The sequence below is a fragment of the Triticum aestivum genome, chromosome 4A, assembly GCF_018294505.1.
Source record: "Triticum aestivum cultivar Chinese Spring chromosome 4A, IWGSC CS RefSeq v2.1, whole genome shotgun sequence".
Classification (NCBI taxonomy): Eukaryota; Viridiplantae; Streptophyta; class Magnoliopsida; order Poales; family Poaceae; genus Triticum; species Triticum aestivum.
Genome location: NC_057803.1, coordinates 612,270,924 through 612,292,310, shown reverse-complemented (window position 1 = coordinate 612,292,310; position 21,387 = coordinate 612,270,924). Strand labels below are relative to the sequence as shown.

At 43.1% G+C, this 21,387-nt stretch overlaps 3 protein-coding genes across 8 annotated transcripts; all 3 read right to left on the bottom strand.

Moving 5' to 3' along the window:
• Positions 1-9,155: 9,155 nt before the first annotated feature.
• Positions 9,156-12,837, bottom strand: LOC123087549 (uncharacterized protein At5g65660). 6 transcript variants are annotated; one of them, XM_044509588.1, is made up of 5 exons: positions 11,171-12,837; positions 11,047-11,095; positions 10,049-10,189; positions 9,688-9,938; positions 9,156-9,563 (listed from the first exon to the last, which is right to left on the bottom strand). In XM_044509588.1, the coding sequence occupies exons 3-5, from the start codon at positions 10,140-10,142 to the stop codon at positions 9,405-9,407; spliced, it is 504 nt and encodes a 167-aa protein (XP_044365523.1). In that variant the 5' UTR covers positions 10,143-10,189; positions 11,047-11,095; positions 11,171-12,837; the 3' UTR covers positions 9,156-9,404. The 6 variants fall into 6 exon arrangements, with proteins under 6 accessions (XP_044365523.1, XP_044365522.1, XP_044365526.1 ...); XM_044509587.1 differs by having other exon boundaries at positions 10,049-10,185; XM_044509591.1 differs by having other exon boundaries at positions 11,221-12,837.
• Positions 12,838-13,122: 285 nt separating this feature from the next.
• On the bottom strand, positions 13,123-15,211 carry LOC123087548 (putative pentatricopeptide repeat-containing protein At1g03510). The gene is made up of 2 exons (XM_044509586.1): positions 13,633-15,211; positions 13,123-13,492 (listed from the first exon to the last, which is right to left on the bottom strand). Exons 1-2 carry the CDS (start codon positions 14,934-14,936, stop codon positions 13,480-13,482), a joined length of 1,317 nt encoding a protein of 438 aa, XP_044365521.1. The 5' UTR covers positions 14,937-15,211; the 3' UTR covers positions 13,123-13,479.
• A 926-nt stretch (positions 15,212-16,137) lies between these two features.
• On the bottom strand, positions 16,138-20,532 carry LOC123087547 (derlin-2). The gene is made up of 6 exons (XM_044509585.1): positions 20,202-20,532; positions 19,966-20,065; positions 18,954-19,168; positions 18,717-18,800; positions 17,336-17,389; positions 16,138-16,517 (listed from the first exon to the last, which is right to left on the bottom strand). Exons 1-6 carry the CDS (start codon positions 20,298-20,300, stop codon positions 16,317-16,319), a joined length of 753 nt encoding a protein of 250 aa, XP_044365520.1. The 5' UTR covers positions 20,301-20,532; the 3' UTR covers positions 16,138-16,316.
• Positions 20,533-21,387: the final 855 nt, after the last annotated feature.

The window sequence follows — 21,387 nt, the reverse complement described above, 5'->3', positions numbered from 1 at the left end:
AATCCTAATCTCGATCTATGCCAACTCAACAAACACCATCGGAGACACCTGTAGAGCATCTTTATAGTCACCTAATTATGTTGTGACGTTTGATAGCACACTAAGTGTTCCTCTGGTATTCGGGAGTTGCATGATCTCATAGTCATAGGAACATGTATAAGTTATGGAGAAAGCAATAGCAACAAACTAAACGATCATCGTGCTAAGCTAACGGATGGGTCAAGTCAATCACATCATTCTCTAATGATGTGATCCCATTAATCAAATGACAACTCATGTCTATGGTCAGGAAACATAACCATCATTGATTCAACGAGCTAGTCAAGTAGAGGCATACTAGTGACACTCTGTTTGTCTATGTATTCACACATGTACTAAGTTTCCGGTTAATACAATTCTAGCATGAATAATAAACATTTATCATGATATAAGGAAATATAAATAACAACTTTATTATTGCCTCTAGGGCATATTTTCTTCAGTCTCCCACTTGCACTAGAGTCAATAATCTAGATTATATTGTAATGATTCTAACACCCATGTAGTCTTGGTGTTGATCATGTTTTGCTCGTGAGAGAGGCTTAGTCAACGGGTCTGCAACATCCAGATCCATATGTATCTTGAAAATCTCTATGTCTCCCTCCTTGACTTGATCCCGGATAAAATTGAAGCGTCTCTTGATGTGCTTAGTTCTCTTGTGAAATCTGGATTCCTTTGCCAAGGAAATTGCACCAGTATTGTCACAAAAGATTTTCATTGGACCCAATGCACTAGGTATTACACCTAGATTGGATATGAACTCCTTCATCCAGACTCCTTCATTTGCTGCTTCCGAAGCAGCTATGTACTCCGCTTCATATGTAGATCCCACCATGACGCTCTGCTTGGAACTGCACCAACTGACAGCTCCACCATTTAATAAAAATATGTATCCGGTTTGTGACTTAGAGTCATCCGGATCGGTGTGAAATCTTGCATCGACGTAACCGTTTACCACGAGCTCTTTGTCACCTCCATAAACGAGAAACATATCCTTAGTCCTTTTCAGGTATTTCAGGATGTTCTTGAACGCTATCTAGTGATCCACTCCTGAATTACTTTGGTACCTCCATGCTAAACTAATAGCAAGGCACACATCGGGTCTGGTATACAGCATTGCATACATGATAGAACATATGGCTAAAGCATAGGGAATGACTTTCATTTTCTCTATCTTCTGCAGTGGTCGGACATTGAGTCTCACTCAACTTCACACCTTGTAACACAAGCAAGAACCCTTTCTTTCTTGATCCATTTTGAATTTCTTCAAAACTTTATCAAGGTATGTGCTTTGTGAAAGTCCAATTAAGCGTCTTGATCTATCTCTATAGATCTTGATGCCCAATATATAAGCAGCTTCACCGAGGTCTTTCATTGAAAAATTCTTATTCAAGTATCCTTTTATGCTATTCAGAAATTCAATATCATTTCCGATCAACAATATGTCATCCACATATAATATCAGAAATGCTACAGAGCTCCCACTCAGTTTCTTGTAAATATAGGCTTCTCCAAAAATCTGTATAAAATCATATGCTTTGATCACACTATCAAAGCGTATATTCCAACTCCAAGAGGCTTGCATCAGTCCATAAATGAATCGCTGGAGGTTGCACACTTTGTTAGCACCTTTTGGATTGACAAAACCTTCTGATTGCATCATATACAACTCTTCTATTGAATGCAGACGGGATACCCTTGCGACCTCTATACTCGATAGTAGGCCGGCCCAAGTAGACAATTTTAGGAGACTCCCTATTCCGGTTTTGGGAACCTCCCCAGGCCTTTTTTCTATGTTATTTCTTTTGTTTTTCTTCCAATTTTTTCTTATTTGTTTTTTATTTTTCCATTCCATTTTTCGTTTCTTATTTCTTTTCTTTTATAAATTTGTGATATTTAGTTTAATCACAAACATTTTTAGAAAGTATTAACATTTTATGAAAACATGAAAAAAACTAGAATTTGCGAACAATTTTAAAATTCACAATTTTTAAAAATTGTGAATTTGTGAACATTTTTAAATTTGTGAGCAATTAGAATTTTTGGAAAAAAATTTGAAATCTAAGAATGATCTTTCAAATCATGAACATTTTGTAAATTTCAGAACATTTTTAAATATGTGAACATTTTTTGGTATCCGAGAACATTTTTCAAATCTATTAACATGTTTTGACAAAAACAATTTTCTAATTGATGGACATTTTTTTAATTCAGAACTTTTTCAAATCCATGAACAATTTATGAAATCCTAGAATATTACTCAAATCCGTGAACAACTTTGGAAATTCGGCCCAATTTTTCATATTCATGAACAGTTTTGGAAACCTAGGAACGTTTTCTACTATGTGAATATTTTTAAATATGTTAACTTTTTTGAAATTCAAGAACATTTCAAAATGAAGGGACAATTTTGAAATTTATGAACATTTTTGAATTAATGACTTCTTTTGCAATTCAAAATATTTTTTGAAAGTATTCGGATTGTGGCCGAGTAGACTTATGGGCTTTAGGGTCCGTGCGAGGCCCAAGTGTTAAGCCCGTGACAGACGCCTATATATATAGTGGAGGTGCGGCACACTCATGGGCTGATCGCTTCGGCGCTGTCACTAGGGTTTGCATGTGTTGCGAATAGACACATCCACTCGCTGCCGGTTGTGTGATCAGACCTAGCAGTCCGCCGCACGACGTTCCTCCTGCACGCGCGGATACCGTTAGAGGCGGTGCACTTGCGCCGCTCCGGCGAACCTGTACGTGGGAACCGACCACCGATTGTACGAGGGAGATCAGACGAGGAGGAGACGATCTACGCGGACGCGCTGCCTCAACTCTTCTTCCGCTGCACGGCACTGCGCGTCTAGTGGTAACGAACTGTGATCCATCTTCCGTAGCATGTTCTTGGTTGTTCTGCGCGTAAGAAATTTTAAATTTGCAGTCGACGCACCCTACCGTAGATCCCAACATCAACGCACGGGCGTATGTGCTAGTATTAATAAAGCATGATGTGTTCCTTCAATTTTTTTGATCTGTTCATCACAATTAAAATTGTCATTAAGGTTGCCCATATTAACCCCTATTCGGCTATTCCACCTATAAGTATGGGGAAAACGATCCACGGGATGGAAAAGAAACCACGCCCAACAACCTGAATACTTACGCACATCAATTTGTTCGATATATGGGCCTATGGGCCTGCTCTTAGGCATCCTAGGCTCAAGAAAACATAAATGCTCAAAAACGAACTCACATCCTACCATCAAATTCTAAGGGCATCTTCAGCTGCGCCCCCAACAGCCCCCCCCCCCCCAGGCCACTTTTTCGGCGCCGGCGTCGAAAAAACGGCCCAGTCGCACCCCCAGGACGCCGAAAATCGCCGGTTCGGACCTTTTTTCCGCCCGGCGGTCACAGGCCAAACCCGGCGCGCTGGGGAGCAGTTGGGGGCTCCAGCGCTAGGGAAAAGCACGCCTGGCCCACACCGATAAGGGAAAAGTCGAGGGTTTTTTTCCCCGACTCGCCTCGCACCCCCCGGCCCTCGGCCACCACTAGCTATATCCCAGCGACGGCCGCTGCCCTACTCCGGTAATAGCCATTCCCCGCCGGCAAATAGTAGCGCTTCACCGTGGCAGCCCCTCCCATAGCAGCTGGGCATTTCCGGCCGCCATTTCCGGCCGCGGAGGCGCGGTTTAACGGCGGGTACACGCCCACCGAGCGCAAGGTGTTCGGCGTTTTGCCTGTCTCGGCGATGGACTCGGATGAGGAGGAAGAGCTCGCCGCGCTGCTGGAGGAGGAAGCCGCGGCCGACGTCCAGGAAGAAGAGCATCTCATGGTGCTCGCCCCCCTCGCCCAGCTGCTGGCGAGCAATGAAAAGCCGCGGCGAGGTGGCTCGGCGCCGGGGCGGGTGAAAGCAAAGAACCGGCATCCTCTCCAAGGCTACTGCATGCTCTACTCCGACTACTTCGCCGATGCTCCACTTCATGGCGAGAGAACATTTCGGCGCCGTTATCGGATGAGCCGAAAGCTCTTCCTCAAGATTGTGAATTCCATCCGGGAGTTCGACAACTACTTCAAATGCAAGATGGATTGCACTGGTGCTCTTGGATTCACCTCCATCCAGAAGTGCACGACAGCGATGAGGATGCTTGCATATGGAGCTCCCAGTGATTCACTCGACAACTATGGGCGCATGGCCGAGTCCACCAGCATAGAGTGTTTCTATAAGTTCTGTCGGGCAGTGATGGCAGTGTTTGGGCCACAATACTTGAGAACACCCAATGCGGAAGACACTGCTCGGGTCCTAGCCCAGAATGCAGCAAGAGGATTTCCTGGGATGCTTGAAAGCATCGACTGCATGCATTGGAAATGGAAGAACTGCCCATTTGGTTGGCAGGGGATGTACAAAGGCGCCAAAGGCGGTTGCAGTGTGGTGCTTGAGGCGGTAGCCACACAGGACCTCTGGATTTGGCACTCCTTCTTTGGTATGCCAGGAACTCACAATGACATCAACGTGCTGCAGTGCTCTCCTGTTTTTGCTAAGCTCGTTGAGGGCCATTCTCCTCCGGTGAACTTCGAGATCGTCAATGGGCACCAATACAATAAGGGGTACTATCTAGCTAACGGCATCTATCCGAGATGGTCGACATTTGTGAAGACGATTTCAAACCCTGTGGCAGAAGGCAAGAACGCCTGGTTTGCGAAGCTTCAGGAGGCTTGCAGGAAGGATGTCGAGCGGGCATTTGGTGTGCTCCAATCTCGATTTGCTGTTGTTCGGTACCCCGCTCAGACCTGGTCCAAAGATCAAATGTGGGAGATTATGACTTGCTGTGTCATCTTGCACAACATGATCATCGAGAGCGAGCAAGAAGACCCAGTGTTTGACACTGAACCATACTACAGGCAGGGTCCTCTAGCCGAAGTTGATCACCAGCTACCGGCAACTTGGACTGCCTATCTCAGTATGCGTCAGGAGATCCGAGACCCACAGGTGCATCATCAACTGCAGAAAGATTTTTTTGAGCACCTATGGAGGCTCAAGGGGGACGCCGTGTGATGAAATACGAGTTTTTATTTGTTGAACTATATAATTTGTATTGAACTATTTGTTGTTGTACTATTTTGTTGAAGTATTTGATTTTTCTGTGATGAAATATGTGATAAGAAATAATTGTGTTGATAATTGAATGCCGAGACACGGCGAAACCACGCCGAATATGGGCCTATTCTCGCCCATATGGGCCCTTTATTCGCCGAAATTGGGCTACAAAGTGGGCCAATTTCGGCGCCTGGCGGCGAGCTGGGGGCGACGACTGGGCGCAAAACCGCCCCCAGCGCCGAGTATATCGCCGGCTCGCCCCCAGGGGGTGATTTTTATGCGTCCTGCGGGGGCCAACGGCTGAAGATGCCCTAAGGAGACAACACCAAGTTAGCTAACCCCATTCATCATTATCTTTGCCATCCAAAGTGCTAAGTCCACCACTCACGCTCATTTATTGAGTGAAGTTGAAAAGGCTGAAGTGCGAAAAAGTATGATTCAAAAGCTTGGTTTGGCTTTGGGGTGTTCATGATTTATACTTTATGTTAGGAAGGCCGAACTATGTCATGCTTACATGATTAATGTTTAGCAAGGACGTAGAGTTTCTCAGCCCGAGCTCAAATGAGCTCGGGTGAACAGTAAATTCAAAAAAAATTCTAAAAAAATATGACAAATATTGACAAAAGTTTTAAGTGCTTGCAAAAATTCGTCATGGAATCACATTTCTGGAATCCGTGGCAAAAAACAACAAAATTGATACTCCAAAATGCTACTTTCAAAAGCATTTTGGAGCATTGATTTTTTTCATGCCTTACAAAAATGTGATTCAATGATGAATTTGTGCAAACACTTGAAACTTTGGTAAATGTTTTGTGACCAAAAAATAGTTTCTTTTAAAAAAAATCGATTGTTCATCAAGCTCATTTGAGTTCGGGAGCAAAAGGACACTTTCGGTTTACAAATAGCATCTTTAGCATTTTCTATTTTGAAAGACAATGATTACTTTCTAGCACTCTTCATATTATCATTTTGATATCAAATCAAAGAACTAGTGTTTTAAATCACTCGCTTCCCAATATTCATACCACAAATGATTACATTATTGAGAACATGTTGGGTAGCATTTCACAACAAAATTTTTGTTTTTATCATTTACCTACTCGAGGACGAGTAGGAATTAAGATTTTTTTTCTATAATATATGGTAAATATTAACTAAAAGACATTGAAACAAAGAAAAAAGGAGAGAAGGAAAGAAAAAAACAACAAATTCTGAGAAAGAAAAGAAGAAAACCCGGTGAAAAAAAAAGAAAAAATAGAAAACCCAAAAAAACCTGAAAAGAAAAAAAAAGAAAAATGAAAAGAGAAAAACAGAGAAAACCGAAGAGAACAGTGAACCAGAGGCGAGCAAGCGAAGAATGAACGAATATGGGTTGGCCCGATACTATAGCTCACAGGAAATCCTTCAAGCGAGACTTGCTTCCATCTCAGTGATATATAGGTCTCGCGATCCACATGGGCAAAAAGCGCCACTTCTTTTATTCTTAAGTTTGCCTCGAGAGATCTTGAAATAGCTAGCCCAGGAATCACTTCGCTTGCTCCATTGGGTTGTTGCTGTTCGCGGCAACTATTTGTCGGGATCGATCCCTGGCCGCAAAGGATACCAGACGGCACGACTAGCCACTACGCTCACATTCTGTTTGTGGTTAGAGCTAGGGGCACGACCTTCTTTATGCATTTGAGCCATTTTTCTTTTCGTTTCTTTCTCAGTTTTCACAGATTTTTTTATTTCCTTTCTATTTTCTTTGTTTTTCTTTATTCTCCTTTTTCTTTCTTTTATTTCGATTATTTTTCCCTTTTTTTCTTCTCCATTTTCCCATTCTTTTTTGCCTTTTGTTTCTTTGTTCTTTGTTCTTTGTTCTTTGTTCTTTTTTCTTTATGTTTATTTTCTCAGTTTTGTTTGTTCTACTCGTTATTATTCTACTTTTTTGTATATGTCAACAATATTTGTCAAATACACATCTAACATTTCTTCTCCATTTTTTGTTTTTTCTTATGTTTGTTCTCGTTTTCAATCTATATTTTTGTATATGTCAAAAAAAAAGTGATCGACATTTCTTGTATACATGTTCAACATTGTCCGAACACATATTCAACATTTTTTAAATACTTGTTCAACATTTTAATAATTATTCAACAGTTTTTCAAATACATGTTCAACATTTTTTAAATACTCATTCACCATTTTTTAATACTTATTCAACGTTTTCAAGTACTTTTTCAATATTTTTAATATGTATTCAACGTTTTAATCCTTATTCAACAGTTATTCTAATAAATGTTCAGCATTTTTAAAATACTCATTCAACATTTTTAATACTTATTCAACATTTTCAAACTTGTTCAACATTTCTAATACTTATTCAACATTTTCAAATACTTGTTCAATATTTTTCAAATACTTATTCAACAATTTTTATTACTTATTCAACATTTTTGAAATATTTTTTCAACATTTGGAATACTTATTCAAAATTTTCAAATACTTGCTCAACATTTTTTAAGTACTTGTTCAACATTTTGTAATACTTATTCTACATTTTTCAAATACTTGTTCAACATTTTGTAATACTTGTTCAACATTTTTCAAATGTGTTTTTGAAGAGTGTTTTCTGTATATATATCTAGAATAGTTTAAAGTATAGAGAAAGGTACAAAAATAAAGCAAAAAACAAGAACAGAAAACAGAAAAAGAAAAAACAGGCTGTAGCCTCCTGCGCTGGTAGCTGTACAGGCGTTTTTATGCTGTTTGGCTGGATTGATCCGGTTTTCAGCTTTTTTTCGTTTCTTTTTCTTCTATGGTTTTCGCTGTTTTTCCTGGGGTTCTAAGTAGCTTTTTTATTGTTCTTGTATGGTTTTGTTGGGTTTTCTTTAGATTTCTATTTTTTTTTATTTTTCCTTTTTCCTTTTTTGCTTCGATTTCCTTTGTTTCTTTCTTCTTCTTGTTTTTAGTTTTTTCAATACATACCTACATTTTCACATGCATTGCACATTTTTCGTATACATCACGAATGTTGTTTTTACACATTTAAATCTATTAAGTTTCCATGATTAACATTTTTAAAATATATGTTTTGGTTAGTAGGAGTACTTTTTTTCTACACAATTTTCAAGTATGGGTTTAAATAGTATTGGAGCAAAAGTTTCGTCTAAAAAAATTCACTGAATCCTATCAACTGATTTAGTTTTGAAAGATCTCGACCCGAGAAATACAGGTGAAAACGGTTCGTCATTTGGACGAACGGTTCGAGGGATAAATCATTTTGGAAAATAAATATATGAAAAAAACACAAATAAACCCATTCATCTCCCTGCGCGTGAGAAAAAATACGAGAAGGCTCTCTAGTTGCGACAAGTGACACACATGCGTTCCACTTGTCACCACCAGAGGAGATGAAAATGACCTTTACAAGAGGTACCTCTTAATAATAATTTTGATCAACCAAACACGCCCTTTGTTGTATTCGTGCCTAAGGACGGATGAGACTATGTCATGGGCGGACTTAATTAATCCTGCACTCATCACAATTCCCAGCCGGTATGAATGTTAGGACCATGTCCCCATCCAATTCCATCGTGCATATATATATGCCAGATTATGTCATTGTACTTCTGTTCTTCAGTGGGCATGACGACGTACGTACTCCCTCCGTTCCTAAAGTATAAGTCTTTATAGAGATTTCACTAGATGGACTACATACGGAGCAAAATGAATGGATCTACATTTAAAATGCATCTATATACATCCGTATGTAGTTGATAGTGGAATCTCTACAAAGACCTACATTTCGGAACGAAGGGAGTACTACGTATGGTGGGGCACCACATGACAGAAAAAACAGACGCTATTTGGTTGAGCAGCAATCTAATTTACTCTCTTTTTCCTTTTCAGAAACCTCACAGAAAGAACAGACACCAACAAATTCCCTGATAATTTCAAAAAGAAGCTACTATGAACTGTTCTTGGTTTTCCTGAAATGACATCCACCCCCCTTAACAGAAAGATCCCAAATTTCATAGCATTCAACAAGTTCCATGACAAGAAAAATAAATATTCAGCTAGTTTGTTGACACCAAAATCGCCTTTTCTGGACTATTCGGGTTGCATATCTGCACATGAAAGGTTCTCATTTTTCCCCCTCTTTTCTTAAAAACTGTCAAAATGCATGCTAGTACACAATCAATCCATCAATCATAAGTCGCTCGCGTATATACAATCTATCTATCAATCATAAGTCGCTAGCACCTAACTACGATTTCATATACAGATACTGACGGTCTCACGAAACTGAACATCTGACTTGCACCTCGACTTCGCCCTTCTCTGCTGCTGCTGCAGCTAAACACGCCTCGTGCGGGCAGGGCCTCGCGTAGAACTTCGCGATGTTATCCCCTGGCATGATCACGGGCAACCCGCACTCCTTTCCTGCTTTCTCGCTCTGCAAACAAGGAGGCACAGGGCCACTAATCATCAGCTGAGGTTTGCAAGAGATAGATGATATTCCAGAACGGTGTCAAAACTGAAAATAAGTTTTAAACAGATATATCGCTTGCTGCTGCTACCTTGTGCTCGGAGGCAGCCTTGCTCGGCGCCGATCCAATTGAGATGACGGTGTGTGGGCCTTCCTGGAGCATGCCGGGATGCCGAGACCAGAGGAGGGAGCGGAGCCTGTCCCAGTGATAGCAGCACGAGAAGATGCCGCTGAGGGAGAAGATGACGAGGAGCAGGAGCGCCGTGCCGAGGGGGAACCCCAACGTCGGCCGTGAGGAATGCGCCATCGGGATGGTCATGGATGCAGGAGCAGGCGTGAGACCTTGTGGCATATTCATACCCATCAGGTGGCCTTCTGGTACTTGAGTCAGTCCTGCCTGCTACTCGGTTAAGAGCCCAGGCTTGCAAGCTAAGGACACTGGCTACTTATACCTGAAAAGTCACCTTGCGTCGTACGAAGTGGACTGACTTGCACGGCCAGCCATCCGTCCGTGGTACTGGATGATGATGGTGCTGTGGTCCACATGCATCTGCTGGTGGCCGCTAGTGCTCGATGCTGATCTCACCGCCTACCTTTTCCAACAAAAAGAAGCTGCTTAAATCGCCTAAATATATGGCTTTAGAAGGTGGGACGAAAGGTGGCGAATATACACTGGGATAGAAATTATAGGTATGTCTCTCCACAAGCAAATGTTTATTAGGTAAAGTATGATGAATAGATTTACAGGAAACGAAGTGAAATGAAATGGAGTGCATGAGCTTCTGAATTCAAAAGGTATAGCAGGTAACAAGTTCAGCTTAAAAACAAAGGTAGCAGCCTGGCGATGCGACACTCCATATGCGGGTTTTGTGAGTTAAGATAGGGAGTTAGGACTTCATGAGTTACTAAGATCAATATATATATATGTTAGTTTTTGAACAAACTAATTGCAAATAATGATTGTAATTGAGTTGGGGGTGGAGGGACCCACAAATTTAGGTCATATTAACAGTGGACATGCAACAGGTGGGATGAACATGCAGCACTTTATCTCAGTGTGCATCATCATTTGCCTTTTGAAAAGTAATATGCTTTTCCAAAGATAAAGTGCCAATATAGCTTGAGTATCCTTGACGAAATCCACAAATTTGTACGGACGGTACAGATGCAAAGTTATTTTCAACAAAATGTGGATGCTACTATAAAAAATATTGTGACTGCTAGCTATATAGCCTTGCCAAGCCTGGAAGCTACGCCCAAATAAGGCAAATTAGTTGAACCGCTGAAGGCTACTATGTACCACTAGTCAATTAGTCAATGAGGTGCCATCAGCCAGCTTTTCTATCTTCGAGGACTGCCATGAGTCATGCTTTTCAAAGCGTTCAGTAATTTCAAAACTCTATCAAAGAAACCGAGTGGAGGAAGCAAAAGAGAAGTAATCTTATCTTACCTAACAAATAGATCAGCACGAAGTAATTTGCTCTCGATGGTATCATTTCCTAACCAGGAAGATGTATCAAGAACGTTTGTATTATCTTAAGCAGCCAATGTCTGGTGATATATATGTTTCCTACCTAGCCTCAACTGATGACGAAAGATGAGTTGCATGAGCTCTCTCATTTACCTGTTCTCCACTTGGAGGCTCCCACCTGCAAAAGTAACAATGGATACCCTCTTATGGCCGCACTTCCTCCTGTCGGTCAAATTTTCATTCAATGTCAGTGTGCTCCCTTCCTGCAGTGAATGTTATTCCTTCAATAGTTCATGGACTGGTATAGAGTCAGCAAACACACGCACTCCAGATATTTGTAGAAGCGGATCAAGGAGATTGGTACAGAAATACTGATGAAAAGGGGCAAGTTTACTGGTCAAAACAAACATACTGCAATGAGAGGGAGTACTGTCCAGTGGTTAAAACTGGTTGTGGGTAGTGCCATCACAACGCATGTATGATTTGACAGATTACAGGTCAATTTATGAAGAAAAAACGAAAGAATTGCATGTGTTGAAGCTAAATATCCTTAGAAAGTGTTACAATTGCAAGCTAGCTAGTGCAGAACGCAAACAACATGTGTTGGAGAAATTAGGTTGACAGAATCACTTACACATCAGCCAATAAGCCATCTGTAACGGGACCTAGCATGCATCACTAACAATAGTGATGCCTGCTTGGCCAGCTACAACATAGCTATTTGAGAGGGACCTATCAGGTAGAATGTTAGGTAAGTGTCCTTCCAGGCTACTACAGAACATAGGGAAGGTATCATGCACTACAAATCATGTTTCAGGAAAGCGGGTACTGGATATATTATCTGGTAGCCTTTAGCTGGATTCCAAATGCCAAAAGACAAATTGGGTCGTACATTTTCCATAAGATATTTAAAATTGTAGATATTATTTCATATTTAAAGTAAAAATGTGGTATTATAGTTGTTATTTTTTTCTAATTTCATTTCATGCTTGTAACAGCTAGCATAGTTTGAATATGTAAGAGAAAAAGAATAGGTTTCTGTGTTAAACTTCCATGCTGCCGCCAATATGTGGAACAGCAAGTGCAGTGAACTGATTGACACCAAATACATAAGACGTTGACAATTAAGGTAAAACCTCCCTTTAGAAATTACAATATCCCTTCTGCAGATGAACATTTCAATTTTATTATTTGGCATCAACACAAAGCTAGCTTAAGCTAAATAGTACTACGGTCCATGGCACTATTATGACTTGCTATCTTCAAACCACAAACTGAACTGACTGATCAAACGAGAAGTACAATGTGGATGTATTATGTATATCCCTACAATGATCTATTTTGAATACTAGATGTGGTTGAAAGGTAAAGGAAAGATATCAGGGATCTTGCCCGCTGCACCTATTTGACTAGCATTCTTTATAACAGTTTTCTAGTAAGATGTGCCTTTGGTAAAGTAGCACCAACATTAGCATCATATGCACTAACAGCAAAAGGCTAGTAGAAGTCTCGTTGGAAAGCTAAAGATAGTTCCTCAGTCCGTAGAAACTGACATAAGATATATTAGTTTAGCTTCAGATAAAGAATCACAGTGAGTTCAGTGCACAGATGCAATTAACCTCAGTAAAGTTAATATCCACTGACAGCAATGTGGATTGTGGACAGCAATGTGCATAGCAATTTAGAGCAGAGTGGCATTAGACAGTTGCAAATACCTACTGCTTTGCTGATATACTTGTAAGAATAAGAAACGGTATATATATACTCCCTCCGTTCCAAATTACTCGTCGTGGTTTTAATTCAAATTTGAACTAAAACCACGACGAGTAATTTGGAACGGAGGGAGTAGTTCTGTTTCCTCTATAGTCCTTTGACTGGAATTTCAATGTATGTTGATGGAAATGCTTTTTGGCGAGAAGGAAACTGTGCTGTTTAACATCGATAAAAGTTTTTTTTTACTGATAGCACAAAGTTTTATGATTATATTTCAAGAATATAAATTCATGCAGTGTCAGATTGAGACATAGAACTGAAGTACAAAATGTGTAAATAAGATGGTAATAAGATCAGTGCTAGGATTGAACTTTGATAATGACATGGCTTCTAAGGCTTCTTTCCAGCATGCCCAGCAGAAAATTTGATGCTTATGCAGGATTTACAGCTAAGCATTAAGCCACAGAAAAGTTTCTGCTGCATTTAAAAATCAGTTCAGGTTCAAATGCAGCACATTCTGATAGATGTAGGGTTAGGGCTCTGGTACAATTAAATATTTTCCAGCTGCTATTAACTAAAGGTAGTGGCCAAAAAGGAGATATTGGCATATCCCGCTTACATTTTCATGGACACAGAAATTGTGTATCCGAATAAATTTTGTTCTGAGTGATGAAATTTCCCAGATGTGAGCCTCCTTCTTCAGACAAGTTCACTGCAGCAAACAAATAAGTCAGTCCATTCATGATTTGACTAAGACCAAAACTGTAAAAAAACAAACATAGAAGCTTGGCTGGTACAGACAAGGAAGTGGCGGAAAAACGAATTTATTGGACATGGTCAAGTCACTGATACCTTGACTTGCGGTGTATCGTCCAACTGCTTCCAGGTGAGCTCTGCAAGCCTTGTTGCTCCATGTCCCTTCTCACCCGCTCTGCCTCCTCATGCATACCCAAGCCCGAATAGATATTTGCAAGCGAAATAAAGTTCCCTGCATTCTCTGGTTCAATCTCAAACAACGCTCTCGCTGCAACTTCTGCCAGCCCCACCTCCCCATACTTCCTGCAAGCAGCAAGGAGAGCACCCCAGGCCTTTGCGGTAACTCTAACCGGCATCGTCCGTATAACATCATAGGCCTGATGCAACCTCCCTGCCCGTCCCAAGACATCAACCAAGCACGAATAATGATCTCCGCATGCTTCCACTCCATATGTCTTGGTTAACACATCGAAATACTTCAAGGCGTCATCTGCGCGACCAGCATGGCCGCAGGCCTTCAACACGCCGAGGAACATGATGCCATCAGGCCGGACCTTCTCCAGCTCCATACGCCTGAAAAGCGACACCGCAACGTCTCCATGGCCATGGAACGCGTACGCCGACACCATGGAGCTCCAGACAACCACGTCGCGCTCCTCCGCCAGTTCAAAAACCCTCTGCGCGCCGACCAAAGAGCCACACCGCCCGTACGCCTCGACGAGGGAGCTGCCGAGATGGCAGCTCACAAACATGCCGTGCCGCACCGCGAAGCCGTGCACCTCCCTGACCGAGCTCAGCGCGCCCAGCCCCGTGCACACGCGGACAAGCGCCAGCAGGGTGATGAGCGAGGGCTTGATGCCCATCCCCTGCATCTGCCGGTAGAGCTCGACGGCCCGGGCAGGGTGCTCCCCAGACTCCACCACCGCCGCGATCACCGAGTTGAAGCAGGAGGCGGTCGGCACAACATCCATATCGCCGAGAGCCCGCGCGGCCGCCGAGACGTCCCCCGACCGGACGTAGACGGAGATCATGGCGCTCCAGACGACGGCGGTGCGGCCGGGCAATTCATCGAACAGGCGGCGCGCGGCCTCGGCGGAGGAGCCGGTGCCGTAGGAGGCGACGAGTGCGGAGGCGACGAAGGGGTTGCTGAGGAGGCCGCTGCACTTGCGCGCGAGGGCGTGGATGGGCGCGGCGGCGGAGGAGGAGGGGAGGCGGAGCGCGGCGGCGGACTTGAGCGCGAGCGGGAGGGCGTACGCGAAGGACGGGTCGGCGAGCGGCGGGAGCGCCGGGTCGGAGGCCATGCGGGCGAAGAAGGCGAGCGCTTCGCGGTGGCGGCCGGCGTTGACGTGCGCGGTCAGGGCCTTGGTCAGCGTCGCCAGCCGCTGGTGGCGGGAGTCCATCGCTCCGTTCGGTGTTCGAGCGGAGGAGGGCCCAAGCTTGACGACGATGCCTCAGTAACTGTGGCTTTTAAACTTTTGGGAATTTGAATTTGGTCTGAACGACCAAATTTTAGGCCTGCTTTGGTTCAAAGGATTTTCGAAGGAATATTGGAGGATTCTGATCATTCCTATATGGGTTGTTTGATCCGTAGGATTACAATTCATACGAATTTTTACTCATTTATACTATTCCCTTCTAGACGTATTTCAGTGATAAATGCATCCGTTGAGCAAAACTAATATAGGATGGAGGTTCTTCTTAGGAAAATTTTATCAACCCCAACCTTATGTGTAGAGTCTTACGATTTTCCTAGGCACAATCAAACTCACGCACAAATTACGTAGTATTGAAAATGGAATGACACTCTATTTTTGTGTTGTTCTTTTTTTTTTTGTAACTAGGGCTCCTTTGATTTAAGTGAATTCTATAGGATTTTTTGTCCTTAGGATTTTTTCTTAAGTTGGTTGTTTGATTTGTAGAAATGAATCATATAAGAATTTTGCTTGCTATATTTTATAGAAAATCCAGCATCCACTTCAGTATCTTCTTACAATTTATTTGCTTTACTTATGTTCACAATTTATTTGTTTTACTTATGCCATCAAACACAACTCTGCTAATCCTATAGAATTGAAGCAAACATGCCACTTCAATCCTATATTTTTCATATTCCTACGTTTTGAGAATCATGCAAATCAAAGAGACCCTCAAATGTTTCTCCTTCGATATTTTACTACTAGTAGAAGCAATGCTTAGAAATTTGTTCCATGTCTTTTTTTTTATGTTTCCACATTTCCAATTTCTTGTGCCTCGTATTTAATCAGCATTTTGAGTTGGAATTCAAGCCCCCCCCCCCCCCCCCCCCAACACACACCCACCTACATAGGATCTCACCTAAATCACCCTATCTATCCTCCTGAGAAGAAGTTTGTTTTCGAATTCCGATTCAAACAGGAGTATGCCATGCTAATGTGCCTTGGATGATCCACGTCTGGTCAGGCGCTAATGAGCACATTGAACTATCCATGTGGCCAAGAACCCTCATAACCTAAGCACAACAACGCAATTATGGGGACGCCAAAAAAGGACTGGTTTTCAGCGTGTTTTTTCGCCTAATTAACGAAGGTGCCACGCCACGCCACGCAAGATGAGACAAGTACGTCAAGTCAAAGTTAACCAACAAACAAATGGCCTCAGGAGCCCAGCTACATACACTTTTGTTAGCAGCGCATTGGCATCAAATCCAAACCCCTAACTGAGAATTATACTGTGTATATTTTGCACATATCATCACGGACACGGGTGTACAAAATTATATCCAACAAACTGCATGTCGGTCATCACTGGAACTGGGGGTCTGCTGCACCCACACCACCGAACCTTGCAGCCGCGACACCGGCGTTGGGGGGGCGGGCCGCCACGACCACATTGTCGTCGGCGAACAGCGCCTTGATGAAGGAAGGGGTCTTCAGGGGACGCCGACCGGTCATCCGAGGGTACACGTCTTCCAGGAAGTAATACACATGGCCAGCAATCATACCCTGAAAGAAACATGATTTACAAGTTAAGAGCTATCGTAGCCACTCGTCCAAAAGAGAAAACAAATACCTGCGGATTTATGATTCAATTAATTTGTCCAAAAGTAAAGAATAAATGACGATCAGGAGGTACGCAAGACAGAGTACTTAAGAGAAAGGGGCTAGCTATTTGTAACGAATATGACAGTAACATGTGAGCAGTGGGAAAGGTAAACTAGTCAGACAAGACACTGGCCAGTCAGCCAGCCAGCATAGTAGCAGCCATCCACTTTCTTAGCATCAATACAAGCTGCTACATCAACCAAAATGAAGTCGCGTAAAATCCCAACCACAATCTCTAATGGTCGATTTGCAGGTTTGTAGCGCTAGCGGCATTCATAAAACAGTAGCTCATTCTGTAGATTTGAACCATGTTAAAACTTTCAAAACTGCCCAGTAACATCCGGTTAGCTGGTTATAAAACCATCATCAGGTTTTGGACAACCATGGGATAAAAGAAGGTACGTCTATACTGGCAAGTGGCAACCAAACTCAAACTTTGGCTAACAAAACCTAAATATGGCAGCCTTTAGGCAGAGCGGATAAGAGAAATATTGAGTGGTTGCAACATTACTGCAGCAGAAAATGGTACAAATAAACAACATGTCAACATTCCTACAAATCCACGCGAAGAACTAAGCACTAACAGCTAATCCTAAATATTGTTCAGTCAGTTAGCAATTAATGGCTTACATGACCAGAAAAGATGTTCAAATCATAAACACTAACAAAATCGCTACTGCAACCATTACTCTGAAATTCATCAGTTAAGCAAAACTCACCAAAAGATCAACCCATGTGCTGCTCCCCACCAGAATAGAGAAGCCAAGAAGGACCTGCAAGTTAAAAGAAACAGTTCAGACCACTATTTTTCATCTCCGATAAAATAATATAACATGAATAAAAAATTCACTAACTTTGCCAGTCATGGTATGAGATGACCAAGTAAGGATCACATGAGAACAGTATCAGAGCAAAATGTGGCAGTTTATTCAGTTTGTCATGTTTTCCAACAGTGGCATGCCATCCTGTACGATGGACAGATAGCCAGGTGTCTTCCTACTGTAACTGTGCATATTACACAGCAGTTTACAGGTCACCCAGTAATGGCTAGGTTTTGCCTGGTTGGAGTTAATAGGACCAATGATTAGTCCAATTCTCTAGCTGGAACAGGTCAGTCTAAGGTACTTCCATTTCCAGAATATAACTAGCTATTTTACATTCTCTATGCCCGTTAATGCAGAGTTATCACACGCTACCTCACATACACCTTCCAGTATTTATTTACTCATACATGATCTATCCAGGACTTATTCCATGATGACTAAATGAACTAATATGTTACTTCATTCACTTTATCTTGCATCTCGCACCATTTAGAACGCAAGGATTCCATAGTAAAGGAAAGATCCTTTCCCGTGAAATTCATCTCTACTCCCAATGCACTAGGCCCTCTTTTAAGTGCCTGTTTGGTTCCAATAAGTCACCTGACTTATAAGTCAGGTGACTTAAAATCAGTGACTTATAAGTCACGTCTGTTTGGTTGTCATCTGACTTATAAGTCACCTGAGCACACCTTCCCACCTTGTTTTTTAATGTAAAGGTGATGGGACCCACGTAAAAGGGGGTGACTTATAAGTTTTAAGTTGGGGTGGAGCAACTTATGACTTATAAGTTGGGGTGACTTATAAGTTGGGTCCGTTTGGCAAAATAAGTCACTTTTTGCACTTTTCGACTTATAAGTTGGTGACTTATTTGAAACCAAACAGGGCCTAAGCCAAAACCTATAGTTAGTTACATACGCTGCGAAACCGAGGAGGCAAAGAAAAGAGGTTCATAAATGTTTTGTCTTGAAAATAAAACAGCCTGAATCGATACATGTACCCGCCAGATAGGGTTTTCAAGTCATACAATAACTTATGTATTCCCCCGATATACAGATCTCAGATCTTGTGCATCAATACTCAGGCATGAAAAAATATCAGTTTTTATATGCATAAGCTTGTCAAAGTCATTACAATTAAGTAGTGATTTCCCCTATATACATATCTCGGATCAGGTGAATCAATTCTCAGGCATGAAGAAATATCAATTTGCATGCCTACACTCGTCATCAAATAAGTACTTTTAGAGGAGTATCAAGTGGACAGGTGCAACGCTTACCCAAGGTAAGTAGGCAGCAGTGAAGGTGAACAGACCCAAGAAGCTCATGTGAATGAAGGGATTGTGCTTGCTCCAGACATAAACCTGCCATGCCATATCAGGGGTATTACTAATGTTCTGCCTCCGGCACCCAAAAAGGAGAATTCTTAAAGACAGGATTTCTCTACTATGTGTCCTAGCATAGGCAACTTTTTATAGAAATAGTAAATGCTTGAATCCTTTAAATTAATCGCATACCATCATAAACGTCAATGAATTGCTGAGGAAAAGAATCCTGGCGAATGTCTCAGAAATGTAAGGTATTGTCCCACCAATCAGAACGATGCTAGTCAGGACAGTAGCACCAAACAAGAGCATGTAGAAAAAGTCAGCTGTTCTTCCCCTGAATGAGTTCTCCTCGAGAAGTTTGCAGTAGCGCGCAAGAAAAAACATGTGGAACAGGAAATCCAAATCTGGAAACAAGAGTAACCAGGTTCAGTAATAAGAGTGAAGGGCTACAGCTATACATAAACTTTATCCCATAAATGATATAATAACAGAAAGTATACGTCTCAAAGAGTAAAGGGCTGCCGACGAGCATGTGAATCAAACACGTGCAACAAGCTAGGAACATGTAAGCACTTGTGTTTAGCATGAGCACAGACAAATTAGTAACGTATATCCGAGATAACGACTCTAAATGTCGGATACTCAACGGCAACGCAATCTAGATTCTGCTCATTCATGGCAACATATTATATTAGACAAGCCATCGGTTACCAATTCTCCATTACCGTTTGAAGCACGCAAATATTAACTTCACAAATCTGTGCTTATTGTTCCGTGCTGACTTTGATGCGGCAGCCAACGCAACACGACAAACAAGCAGGCCGTGTCCGTTTCCAATGCGACAAATTACCATATGCACAGCGCCACAAAACACAAGGGAGGGCAGCAGCTCAGCAGCATGTAAAGCGAACGAGCCTTCGCCGACTGTCGCCACGTACCCAAAACCTATCAATTCTAACATATCTCCCTGTGCCGCGGCTTGACCGACTCAATAGACCATACTCTCGGAGCACATGAAATGAATCGCGCCGGTGAGACTTTTATCCTCAAGTGGCAAATGGAGTGGCATGGGAGCAACGAATCCACGCAGCCCTCAGCAAACCCTAGCCCTACGCCATGCCGTGCTACGGAATTTCACAACGCATTGCAGACTTGACTAGGGAGTGGATAGGAGGCGAGCATCGTTGGTTCGTTGGCATACCCATCTTGCGGAAGTAGAGGAAGTTGGTGACGAGGCGCCAGATCTCGTAGTGCTGCACCACCAGCTTGGGGTTGAGGTACAGGTGGTAGGGCGAGATGATCTGCAACCAACCAATCAATCAATCAATCACTAGGTCATCGACTCGACTCGGCAGCAGAAGCAGCAGATCGCGCCGCGAACGGCCCCCGGGGTGGGCGCAGGGGGCCGGAAGAGAGGGGGACGGGGGACGTGCGTACCTCGAGGGTGCAGCCGACGGTGGTGAGGACGGCGGCGGTGAGGTAGGAGCGCGTGATGATGGGCATCTGCCGGTACCACTCCTCCACCGCCTGCGCCATCCCTGCTCCTCCTCTCCCCTCCCACACACGCGCGCGCGCGGAAACCCTAGCTCCCCGCTCCCTCTACTACTCACCTCTACCTGAGATGGAGATGGGCTCTGGCGCGGATCGCCGGCGGAATCGAAGAGCGACGACGGGGATGGGGGAGGAGGGTGGAGGGGGACTGCGGCGTGGTCTCGATCTCTTTCTCGGTTTTTTTTTTTCTCTCTCTTTTGCTTCGGAGTGGATGAGAGAGCGTGGGTTTCCCTCAAAAAAAAAAAGATGAGAGAGCCTGGGTCGTGTGGCTGGCATGTGGGGGCCCGCGGGAGGAACCCGTGGGCGGGGCCGCCGCGTCGGTGGCGGTGACGTGCTGTGCCCCAATGGGGCGGCGCCACGTCGGAGGAACACGTCGGACATTGGTGGTGGCCGTCGCCGGCTGCCGCCACTTGTACTATCTTTTTGTTTTGGGGACTCTTTGAGGTCCCATCCGGTGAAGGAGAAAATGATACTATGAGCCATAGAGCGTCATGAGTTTTTTTTCAATTTGCGTAAGTCATGAACATGCTACCTCGGGAAAATATGCTCTTATAACCGAACGGTGTGTTGGCTTAGGACTTATCTGCGGCAAATTGTTGAGTCGGCCATTTTATCGACAATTGTAGTTCCATCATTGGTCGACGGTGGTTCAAGCAAAGTATGATGCAGGACCTCCTGATCTCAAGATCACACACAAATGTGCTCTGGCATTTATGTAGTCCATGAGAAATACCATATCCTTAACGTTAGCGTTGGCGCGATAACAGGAAAGCGCGTTCTGGATTCTTATGTGAGAGACTCATTCCGTCGAAGCTCGCCGTCGTTCGTCACCTCGGATTTGCTCCCCCACCGCCTACAGACGGCGACCGTAAGCACCCTCAACAACTCAGCACATGCATATGGGTCCGAAGAAAGTTGTAGCGTCCTCCACGGGACCTGCTTCCAAAAAACGAGTGGAAGATCCGCATCAAGAAAGAAGGAGTAGCAGGATACGACATAGCTACAAAATAGTGGTACTCCTTCTATCTTATTCATGTAAATCTTACATGTCTGCTCACACGGTATTCATCTG

Excerpts from the sequence above, each read along its gene's own strand:
- LOC123087549 (XM_044509588.1), bottom strand. The coding sequence starts at position 10,142 with ATGTGGACCACAGCACCATCATCATCCAGTACCACGGACGGATGGCTG. Across the intron at positions 9,939-10,048 it reads GACGCAAGGTGACTTTTCAG|GTCTCACGCCTGCTCCTGCA; the intron begins GTATAAGTAGCC and ends ATATGCCACAAG. Across the intron at positions 9,564-9,687 it reads AGGCTGCCTCCGAGCACAAG|AGCGAGAAAGCAGGAAAGGA; the intron begins GTAGCAGCAGCA and ends CCTTGTTTGCAG.
- LOC123087548 (XM_044509586.1), bottom strand. The coding sequence starts at position 14,936 with ATGGACTCCCGCCACCAGCGGCTGGCGACGCTGACCAAGGCCCTGACC.
- LOC123087547 (XM_044509585.1), bottom strand. The coding sequence starts at position 20,300 with ATGGCGCAGGCGGTGGAGGAGTGGTACCGGCAGATGCCCATCATCACG. Across the intron at positions 20,066-20,201 it reads CCGTCGGCTGCACCCTCGAG|ATCATCTCGCCCTACCACCT; the intron begins GTACGCACGTCC and ends GGTTGGTTGCAG. Across the intron at positions 19,169-19,965 it reads CCTCTACTTCCGCAAGATGG|ATTTGGATTTCCTGTTCCAC; the intron begins GTATGCCAACGA and ends TCTTGTTTCCAG.